Below are 12,102 nucleotides of genomic sequence, written 5' to 3'. Positions count from 1 at the left end.
TGTGCGTCATTTATAGGCCATTATTCAGACACTGTGCGTCTCGTGTATCCGTGCGAGATGCACTTATATAGTGCTGTTTTGCCCGCCTGACCTGGGTTTCTGGCGTCATTTATAGGTCACAGTTCAGACACTGTGCATTTCACTCATTATATGATGGGCTCCCAGTGCAAGCCTTATTAGTGTGCATGTCTTATGCTAAGCAGCCGCCCCTCCCCCCTAATGTGGAGGTTGAGTGGCTGTGACATCAGCATCTTGCACCTCGGCTGCAGCCATCTTTATGAGGAAGGCTCACCACATTCTGTGTGTGCACATATCATTTGTCTTGGCTCCTTTTTGGTGTTTTTTTGATGTAGTTTTTTGTGGTTTTTCTTTTCCTAACACAGCCCCTGGCTGTTTAACCCTCTAAATGTTACGATCAATAGCAGTTGTAGTATTTAGAAGGTTGAGAGACAAAGTCGTCTCCCTCTCTCACCCAATCAGGACCCCTGCAAAGTGATCAACCTGATCAGCAAGTGATCAAATAATAATGACCTCCTGGTCTGTCAGCTACGTGGCCTGTTAGACCATGAGAAGAGCATAGTGAAAAGCTGCTCTGCCAGTAAAAACAATTAGAAGTGCACAGCCATAGTTTATACGGTAAATTTATCAGTAATGGGGGGGGGGTGCACCTGTCAAGCAAAACCAACTATATCAATCACAAGAAAAGCGCTTGACCAAAAGGCACTCACTCCAGAATTAGATTATAATATAATTTTTATTTGTGTATCAAAAAGTTTAAAAACACACATACAAAATACAACACAGTGCAGACATATTAAAAAACACCAAAGACAATAATAATGAAACCCAATCCAGAATAAGTCCTCTCAAAGGTAAATATTGTACCAGAATCACCATAGATAGTTCAAAATGTATAACAATACAGATAATGAATCAGAGATATAACCATCTTATAAATAGGTATACATTGAGACAGACATTCTATCTTTCAAGCAGCATTGTGACCAAATAGTCAGAACAGCAACTGCAATGCCTCATAGGCAGAAAATCCCTATCTGAAAACAGAGGTGGAGAACCTGGCCCCCTGTTAGGCGGGCTTTGCACACTACGACATCGCAGCCCGATGCTGCGATGCCGAGTGCGATAGTGCCCGCCCCCGTCGCAGCAGCGATATGTGGTGATAGCTGGCGTAGCGAAAGTTATCGCTACGCCAGCTTCACACACACACTCACCTGCCGTGCGACGTCCCTGTGGCCGGCGACCCGTCTCCTTGTTAAGGGGGCGGGTCGTGGACGTCACTGCGACGTCACACGGCAGGCGGCCAATCAGAGCGGAGGGGCGGAGATGAGCAGGATGTCAACATCCTGCCCACCTCCTTCCTTCCGCATATCCTACGGAAGCCGCAGTGAGGCCGGTAGGAGACGTTCCTCGCTCCTGCGACTTCACACACAGCGATGTGTGCAGCCGCAGGAGCGAGGAACAACATCGGACCGTCGCGTCAGCGTAATCATGGATTACGCCGACGCTGCACCGATGATACGATTACGACGCTTTTGCGCTCGTTAATCGTATCATTTAGGCTTTACACACTGCGATGTCGCATGCGATGCCGGAAGTGCGTCATTTTCAATTTGACCCCACCGACATCGCACCTGCGATGTCGCAGTGTGCAAAGTGCCCCTTAGACCATGAGAAGAGCATAGTGAAAAGCTGCTCTGCCAGTGTCACGCCGACAAGTCTAATCTATTGCAATGAATTAGACCAGTGATCACATTACTAAACTTATCATAGAGGGACTAAGTAAAAAAAAAACTATTAAAAACCCCCACTTTTCATCTTCCCAATTGCTGGTAAAGGAGTTTCCAACAATGCTTATCATAAATCTATTGTATTTAGAAGCTACATTTTCCCAGTCCGTGTACTGGATGAAAGATTATATCATACTTTGATGCTAACCCTATTGTTTACTGTTTAATGTTTAAAATTTTCATTAAAAATATATCATTAAAAACCCCCCACAAATTACAGAACCAAAAAAAAGAAAAAAATATACCAATAAATAGAAATAGTTATGCAATAGCAAAAATAAACAGAAAATACATATATATGGTATCGCCACATTTGGAACGACCTGATCTATAAATCTGTCACAGTAATTAACCCTTTAACACCATGATGAGTGGATTGAATTTGTCTGTTCGCTTTGCATTTTCCCAGGAAATTAGCTTTGCCTAGAAGTCGTTCTCTGCGACTTTAATGTCCCTTATTATGCTCTGGTGTCTCATCAGACCACAGAGCATAAGGTAAGATGTAAACAAGCTAACACTTATAACCACTTCACTGCTCTTCGGCCCCTCCGCTCCTCTCTGTAAACTGTCTAGTCCTCACCGTATCTTCGGTTCGCCACCACTCATGCTGAAATCTCTGTTGTACCATCTTGACTCCATGATCTTTCATGCACTTACACAGAATTCTCGCCTAATGGGTCGGGACTTCCAGCTTCAATGAGGCCTGGAAAGAAAATCTGAAGTTGCAGCAGAAACATGGAGTGGTTGGAGAGTTGATCTTATGGATTTTTTTATTTCTAACATTTTGATGACCTTTTATGGTTCCAAAGGATGGCGATCAGTGGCCGACTGTTACCTGAAAATTTGATTAGAATTCAATTCCTTACTTACAGCAAACAAGGTCAGCAGTTGTTCATCGCCCAGACCAAAATCTAGTACTCTAGCAGGATGCAGCTAAGCCTCCACTAAGTGGAGGCATCACAGGTGCAGGAGGAGCAAATCACACACACCCTTCCAAAAAAATGGAGGGGGCGATTGCTGGATGATAAAACTTCACACTGATGGCTTGCATAGAGCGCTGTTCACATATGCAGATACACAGTCACAAGCCCACAGCCTATTCGGTGACTTCCATACGATTAGATTAGGCGGGCTGCCAATCTGTACTCCATCTGTGCACCATACCGCGACAGTAACTCTAATATACAAGGCCTAACAGAAAGGGGCCTGGCTTTTGGAAGTGTATGTGTGATTTGCTCCTCCTGCACCTGTGATGCCTCCACCTAGTGGGGGTTTAGCTGTATCCTGCTGGAGTACTAGTTTTTGGCCTGGGCGATGTACAACTGCTGCCCTTTTTTGCTTCAAGTAATACTTAAGTTTTGGAGGATATTTATTCCTCTTTTTGTTGCTATTTTTATAGAATAAAATTCCTCTCAAATTCATTCGCTCTCTAGTTGAAATGTCCAATTTCTGGTCATACACCAGGGCTATTGATTTTATAACAGATTTTAGGTATTTGTTTTGAGCACATCTGTCTATGATCAGTGGGATCTGCAGACATTTTTAATGTGTATGGGCAGCTTCACACAGGTATACATTGTGTTATATTATGTTTTCTCTCTGTACGAATTAATACATTTGATGATCACATAAGCAACTGTCATTTTATGTTTCTATTTTCTTTTCTAGTGGTTTGGAAATCTTGTTACCATGAAGTGGTGGAACGACATTTGGCTCAATGAAGGATTTGCCTCTTACTTTGAATACATAGGCGCCAGTTTTATTGACCCTAAATTGAAATTGGTAGGCATTATACATTCAATCAGCTGTATGATTAATGACAATTTGCTGGCGCTCTGTCTGTTTGGCGTGGCCAATCAGTTTAGTGCTTCTTCCCACCCACTTGTTTTGCAGGTATCTCTGACCACTTTTTCTTTATTGAAAACTTTACAGAAGCCAGAATAGGGTGAATATACAGTTAGGTCCAGAAATATTTGGACAGTGACACAAGTTTTGTTATTTTAGCTGTTTACAAAAACATGTTCAGAAATATAATTATATAGATAATATGGGCTGAAAGTGCACACTCCCAGCTGCAATATGAGAGTTTTCACATCCAAATCGGAGAAAGGGTTTAGGAATCATAGCTCTGTAATGCATAGCCTCCTCTTTTTCAAGGGACCAAAAGTAATTGGACAAGGGACTCTAAGGGCTGCAATTAACTCTGAAGGTGTCTCCCACGTTAACCTGTAATCAATGAAGTAGTTAAAAGGTCTGGGGTTGATTACAGGTGTGTGGTTTTGCATTTGGAAGCTGTTGCTGTGACCAGACAACATGCGGTCTAAGGAACTCTCAATTGAGGTGAAGCAGAACATCCTGAGGCTGAAAAAAAAAGAAAAAATCCATCATAGAGATATCAGACATGCTTGGAGTAGCAAAATCAACAGTCTGGTACATTCTGAGGAAAAAGGAATTGACTGGTGAGCTTGGGAACTCAAAAAGGCCTGGGCGTCCACGGATGACAACAGTGGTGGATGATCGCCGCATACTTTCTTTGGTGAAGAAGAACCCGTTCACAACATCAACTGAAGTCCAGAACACTCTCAGTGAAGTAGGTGTATCTGTCTCTAAGTCAACAGTAATGAGAAGACTCCATGAAAGTAAATACAAAGGGTTCACATCTAGATGCAAACCATTCATCAATTCCAAAAATAGACAGGCCAGAGTTAAATTTGCTGAAAAACACCTCATGAAGCCAGCTCAGTTCTGGAAAAGTATTCTATGGACAGATGAGACAAAGATCAACCTGTACCAGAATGATGGGAAGAAAAAAGTTTGGAGAAGAAAGGGAACGGCACATGATCCAAGGCACACCACATCCTCTGTAAAACATGGTGGAGGCAATGTGATGGCATGGGCATGCATGGCTTTCAATGGCACTGGGTCACTTGTGTTTATTGATGACATAACAGCAGACAAGAGTAGCCGGATGAATTCTGAAGTGTACCGGGATATACTTTCAGCCCAGATTCAGCCAAATGCCGCAAAGTTGATCGGACGGCGCTTCATAGTACAGATGGACAATGACCCCAAGCTTACAGCCAAAGCTACCCAGGAGTTCATGAGTGCAAAAAAGTGGAACATTCTGCAATGGCCAAGTCAATCACCAGATCTTAACCCAATTGAGCATGCATTTCACTTGCTCAAATCCAGACTTAAGACGGAAAGACCCACAAACAAGCAAGACCTGAAGGCTGCGGCTGTAAAGGCCTGGCAAAGCATTAAGAAGGAGGAAACCCAGCGTTTGGTGATGTCCATGGGTTCCAGACTTAAGGCAGTGATTGCCTCCAAAGGATTCGCAACAAAATATTGAAAATAAAAATATTTTGTTTGGGTTTGGTTTATTTGTCCAATTACTTTTGACCTCCTAAAATGTGGAGTGTTTGTAAAGAAATGTGTACAATTCCTACAATTTCTATCAGATATTTTTGTTCAAACCTTCAAATTAAACGTTACAATCTGCACTTGAATTCTGTTGTAGAGATTTCATTTCAAATCCAATGTGGTGGCATGCAGAGCCCAACTCGCGACAATTGTGTCACTGTCCATGTCCAAATATTTCTGGACCTAACTGTATGTGTTTTTTATTCGTCAGTGGAAAACATCTGTGTTTTTCACTGATGTGTGAAACAGGCCTTAAAGGAAACCGGTTACATTAAACATCTGAAGGCTGCATGTTATAGAGCAGGAGGAGCTGCAAATATTGATTTTATAGGTTTGTGGGAAAACGTTCAATATACTTTTTCTTATTAAATTAAATCCCTGCTCTTTCTATGCATTTTTCAAGCAGGTTGTCCTAAACAGTGACTGACAGTCTTCCTGTATAAGTGTATACAGACGTAGCTAAAGGCACAGAAAGAATAGGGATATAAAGAAGTTAAAAGGTTTATTGGATCAATCTTTTCCCAAATACATCTATACATACCTTGCCTTAAGATATTCATCATCCAATATATTTTTATTTTTGAAATTATGAAACAAAAGTAACAAACTTAGAATGTATTAGTAAATTATTTAAGGGGAAGGGAATGAGTGGGGAGGAATATACAGTATGTGAGGTTGGGGAGAGGGGAATCACACTTTATTAAGGAAAGTGGGGAGAGGTAAAGAGCTCTTAAAATATTCATAACCCATGAACTTTCCCACATTTTTTCACATTGCAAAGTAGCAAGTATTTGTGAAATTGAAAGGATAAGATAAATCATTTTCTAAATATTTTTAAAATATAAATCTGAAAATTGTGACATGCATTTATATTTAGCGCCCTGTAGCTTGATAACCGTAAATAAAATCGTGAGTGACCAATTGCCTCCAGAAGTCTAATTAGTAAATTTAGTTCACCTAGTTGTAATTTATTCTCGGTATAACTACATCTGTTCTGTGACGGTCTCAGAAGTTCATTTTAGAACATTATGGATCAAACAGCATCAGGAAAACCAAGGAACACACCAGACAGGTCAGGGATAAAGTTGTGGAGAAGAGGGTTAGGTTATTAAAAAGAAAATAGCTCTGAACATGTTACAGATCAATGTTCAATCCATTATCCAAAAATGGACAGGTATGGCACAACAGTAAGCCTACCAAGACATGGCTGTCTAGAAGCAGCCAAGAGGCCCCTAGTTACTCTGGAGGAGCTGCAGAGATATACAGCTCAGGGGAAAGAATCTATCCACAGGATAATGGTTAGTCATTAAGCCATGGTCTTTCTGGAACAGTGCAAGAAGAAAGGCTTTTTTGAAAGCAAGTCATAAGACGTTCCCTTTACAATTTTAAAAAAAAAGCATGTAGCGGACTTATCTAACATGTGGTGCTCTGGTCAGATGAGCGGATGAGACCAAAGTAAAACTTATTGGGTTAAATGCAAAATTCTATGTGTGGCAGAAGATTAACACTCCAATTAATTCACCGAAAAGGACTAATTCAAAGAAAAAAAAACTCACCAGAAAAAAGCCACCTGCCAACACAGGTCAAAATGGCAAATGCACACACAGGATGCAGCCGGCCCCGTATGATAAAGGTGAGGTAACACAGATGCAGAATACCGATGAAATAGCCACTATCTCATCGGTATTCCCCTCCTCTTCGGAGAAGATAGTGCACTCTTCTCCGATGAGGTGGGGAATACCGATGAAATAGTGGCTATCTTATCGGTATTCTGCACATGTTACCCCACCTTTATCATAGGAGGCCGACTGCATCCTGTGTGTGCATTTGACATTTTGACCTGTGTTGGCTGGTGGCTTTTTTCTGGTGAGTTTTTTTTCTTTTTTTTTCTTTGAACTTATTTCCTTTTCTGTGAATCATTTTGAATTTAGTGTAGGGACTCGTAAGCAAGGGGGACCCTTAACATTTGGGTTACGAGCATATGTATTTTGGCCAAAATATAGGCTAATACCTCACATTAATTATCATTTTACTGTATATTATTTTTTATTGCACAATTTTCCACAGGATGCAACTGAGCCCTTTTGGGGTGTCAGTCCTGTTTAGGGTACTTTCACACTTGCGTTGTTTGGCAGCCGTTGCAATCCGCCGCTTTGGGAAACAGCGCAATCCGTTAATGAATGTGCGCTGTTTCCCATTGACTTGTATTGATGACGCATTGCGACGGATGGCCTTGCATTGTATCTGCATTGTACACTGCGTTGCATCCACCGGCCGACACTGTGTTGCATCCGCCGGGCGGAAAGAACGCTGCATGTAGAGTTTTTCTGCGCTTCCCAGAGCGTCAAAAAAACGCAATGTCCTGGATTCCGTCGTCGTCTGTCATTTTTATAATGGAAGCCTATGGTGGCGGAATCTGTCGGAATCCGTCATTTGACGGATTCCTTTGACGGATCCGTCTTTACACAATTGCGTGTGCTGAGTTGAGTAAATTGCTGAAAAAAAAAAAGCTACAACGGATTCGTTGTTTTGCAGGATCTGTCGCATAAGTTATGCCACTATATGCAATGCATCCGTTACATCCGTCACACAACGCAATGCGACGGATGCGCACAACGCAAATGTGAAAATAGCCTAATCAATGCACTTACCGTATTTTTCGCTTTATAAGACGCACCTGATTATAAGACGCACCCCCAAACTTGGTGAAGGAATAGAGAATTTTTTAATAAATGGGGTCCGTCTTATAATGCCAGTGTCCGTCTAACAAATCATATAGTGTATATGTCCCTCATAGCCCCCCCATCTTAAAATTAGCCCCTTAATCTGGATATGGCCACCTTATATTGAATATAGCCCCCTTGTGCTGGCACACGTCCCCCAGTGATGCCACATGTCCCTTATGGCTGGCACACGGCCCCCTGTGGCTGGCACACGGCCCCCTGTGGCTGGCACACGTCCTCTATGGCTGGCACACGGCCCCCAGTGATGCCACATGTCCCCTATGGCTGGCACACGGCCCCCTGTGGCTGGCACACGTCCTCTATGGCTGGCACACGGCCCCCTGTGGCTGGCACACGGCCCCTATCGCTTGCACACGGCCCCTATGGCTGGCACATGGCCCACTGTGGCTGGAACACGTCCTCTATGGCTGGCACATGGCCCACTGTGGCTGGAACACGTCCTCTATGGCTGGCACATGGCCCCCTGTGGCTGCAACACGGCCCCTTGTGGCTGCAACATGGCCCACTGTGGCTGGCACACGGCCCACTATGGCTGCACATGGCCCACTGTGGCTGGCACACATCACCCTGTGTTAGATATCGCCCGCATGCTGCTGCTTTTAGTAAATGTCTTTCCTTACCTTCTCCAGCGCTATCCTCCCTCGTGTCTCTCTATGTGTGGTTGAGCTCCGGCCTCCAGCACTGCCCTCCCTGGTGTTTCCCTCCGTGTGGTTGAGCTCCAGCCTCCTGCACTGTAGCACTTCCTGGTTCTCCGTGCGGTCATGTGATTGGCACAGCAGAGTGACATCCTTGCGTGCATGATCATAGCAGCAGGAGGGAGACCGGGGAGACATGTTGGAGGAGGTAAGGAAAAAGTTATTTTACTATGGGCAGCAGCACGGGGGCCATATCTAACACAGGGTGGGCATGTGCGATCAAAGGGAAGCCCAGGCACATATAATATGCGCCGCTCCCTCAGCCCATCGCCGCAGTGCGGTTTCAGAACCACGGTGATGGACAGCGGCTGTGCATATTATATGAGCGGAAGCAGGAGATCAAAGGCTGCAGGCGTCACCAGCTCACCAGCCTCTACCAGCCTACCTCAGCCCTCCTCACCGCTCCAGAATGGCCCCCACCTTCTCTGGACCCTGCAGTATATAATCCGTATATTCGGATTATAAGACACAACCCCTACTTTCCCCCAAAATTTGGGGGAACAAAAGTGCGTCTTATAAAGCGAAAAATACGGTATATAGTGCTGGGCAGTCCACCTGATCTAATAGAAGGGCATCATTAACAGGCTGTTTGCCAGACACTGTGCACTGCACATACCTGTGTGAATGGTGCCTTATGTAAAACCTCATTAGCATGCAAGTTTAATACCAGCAACCACCCCCTCCATGACTTGGTAGGTTGAAAGTGGCTATCTCAACGGTATTCTGCACCTGTGTTACCCCCAAACGTAGCATCTGCAAAACAAATGGTACCATTAATAAACATCAGCTTGAGATGCAAAAAATAAGCCATCACTGAGCCATAGATCCCGAAAAATGAGAACGCTACAGGTCGCAGAAAATGAAGCAAAAAGTGTGCCACTTTTTTTGGACAAACTTCTGATTTTTTTTTAACCCCTTAGATAAAGGTAAACCTATACATGTTTAGGATCTACTAACTCATACCAACCTGAGAAATGATACTGACACATTGCTTCCCCACCCTGTGTGACATTGTGTCTGGCTGCTTTCAATCAGAGACGCTTGTCTGTGTGTCTATATTGGTGTAAAAATAAATAAATAAATAAATACAAATTGGCCTAGGGTCCCCTATAGTATGATACCCAGCATAGATAAAGCATACAGCTACAAGCTGCAGCTCCCAGGTGTGTGCTTATCTTGGCTGTGTATCAAAATAAGATAAGCCGCATCCGGCTTTTTAAAATTATTTAAATAAATCATTTTAAAAAACAGCATGCGGTCCCCCCCCTCCCCCCCAATTTTGATACCTAGCAATTTTAAAGCCGACAGTTGGGGGTGGTATTCTCAGGCTTGGGAGACCCATGCTTATTGGGCCCTCCAGGCCTAAAAATAGCAGCCTGCAGTCGCCCAGGATTGTCGCATCCATTAGATGACACAATCCTGGAACTTTACCTGGCTCATCCTGATTGCCCTGGTGCGGTGGCAATCGGGGTAATAAGTGGTAAATAACAGCTCACAGCTGCCACTAAGCCCTAGATTAGTAATGGGAGATGTCTTTGAGACCCCGTATTACTAATTTGTAAGGGAAAAAAAATAAACACAAACACCGAAAAAAAATTCTTTATTTGAAATAAAATACAAAAAAACCCACTCTCTTTCACCCCTTTATCAACCCTCAAAACACCAGGTCTGATGTAATCCAGACAAGATTCCAAAACTATTCCAGCTTTGCTACATCTGACGTGACAGCACACAGGCATAGAATAGCGGTGGGCTTGAGACAGAGAATGACTGCAGCTATGAGCAGTGACATTACTCAGGTTATTTGCAATCACAGCTGGAGGTTCCCACGGTCCTCCACCTGTGATCGCAGATAACCTGACCTCAAGTGACTTCATGGAACTGAGTGATCTCACCAAATGTGAGGTCACTGAGTTTACAGACCTGCATCTCCTGGCAGAAAACCATATTTTTTTTGCCAATAGATGCAGATTTGGTTCTGGAATTTCTGCACTATATTTTTAAGGAACAAAAGGGTGGTCCTGCACCAATCCGCGTTTTTACCTGCGGTACCGCATGTATCCGGAGAGATGTAGCTGCAAAGTGACTAATCCAGAGCGGGGGTGCACGTCAGCAATGAGGATCCGAAGATAGTAGGAGAGGTAGGGAAAAGACCGCACTCCATCCGCTATACTTGTGCTGGAAGACGTTTATTGAAACAGGTGCATGGGTGAAAAGAGGGCCGGAGGCAACCTGTCAGCTGGCTCCCAAGAGAGGACGACGACCGTTTCGCCTTAATTAGGCTTCCACGGGTCCAACAGTGGACCCGTGGAAGCCTAATTAAGGCGAAACGGCCGTCGTCCTCTCTTGGGAGCCAGCTGACAGGTTGCCTCCGGCCCTCTTTTCACCCATGCACCTGTTTCAATAAACGTCTTCCAGCACAAGTATAGCGGATGGAGTGCACCATATTTTTACACACACTCTACATCTCCTGGCAAAAAAACACATCATAACACCATGCGGTTTTGATGCGATAGTGATGCAATTTTTTGACAGGAGGTATAGATTGGCTGCAGGAATATGGTATCAAAATTTCAGCACCAAACCTGCATCTCTTTGCAAAAAAAAATGCACAAAAGTGGTTTTGATAGCATTTCGTTGCAGTTTTCTGCCAGGAGGTGAAAATTTGGTGCTGTGGTGCAAACACAGGCACCAAATTTGCACCTCCTGGCAAAAAACTGCACAGATTGTCAAAATCATTTTTGTGCATTTTTTTGGCCAAGAGATGCAGATTTGGTGCTGAAATTTTTACACCATATTCCTGCATCCAATCTATACCTCCCATCAAAAAAATTGCATCAAAACCGCATGGTGTTTTATTGCCAGGAGGTGTAGATTGGTTGCAGGAATATGGTGTAGAAATTTTAGCACCAAATTTTCATCTCTTGGCAAAAAGCATGTAGTTTTCTGTCAGGAGATGCAAGTCCGGGAACTCAGTGACCTCATCTGAGGTGAGGTCACTCAGTTCAATGAGGTCACCTGAGGTCAAGTTACCTGCGGTCACAGGTGGAGGACCGTGGGAACCTCCAGCTGTGACCACAAATAACCTGAGAGATGTCATCGCTCATCACTGTGGCACAGTCTCTGCCTGAGGCGCACAGCAGGCAGTCATGTTCTATGCCTGCACGCTGTCACTTCAGATGTAGTAGAGCTGGAATCTTTTTGGGACCTCGTATGGACTAAATCAAATGTGGGTGTTTTGAGGGTTAAGAAAGGGATGAAAGAGAGTGGTATTTTTTTAATTTTATTTCAAATAAAGGTTTTTGTGTTGATTTTTTTCAGTTACAGATTAGTAATAGGTCGTGGTCTCTGTTGTGAATGTCAGTTATGCTTTTGCTGCTGTGAGGCTCCCTCTTGTGGCCAGGAATGGTTTGGACAGAGACCAGGTGTGTT

The 12,102-nt window shown here is 43.8% G+C and overlaps 1 protein-coding gene across 1 annotated transcript in view; it reads left to right on the top strand.

Moving 5' to 3' along the window:
- Positions 1-12,102, top strand: part of LVRN (laeverin) — a 237,581-nt gene that overhangs the window by 99,598 nt on the left and 125,881 nt on the right. Inside the window, exon 6 of the mRNA XM_075341890.1 lies at positions 3,477-3,590. Coding sequence (XP_075198005.1) covers positions 3,477-3,590 — 114 coding nt within the window. The remainder of the gene's footprint in view (positions 1-3,476; positions 3,591-12,102) is intronic.

Source organism: Anomaloglossus baeobatrachus, chromosome 1 (assembly GCF_048569485.1).
Source record: "Anomaloglossus baeobatrachus isolate aAnoBae1 chromosome 1, aAnoBae1.hap1, whole genome shotgun sequence".
In the NCBI taxonomy this organism is placed as follows: domain Eukaryota; kingdom Metazoa; phylum Chordata; class Amphibia; order Anura; family Aromobatidae; genus Anomaloglossus; species Anomaloglossus baeobatrachus.
This window is presented reverse-complemented; position numbering and strand designations above follow the sequence as displayed.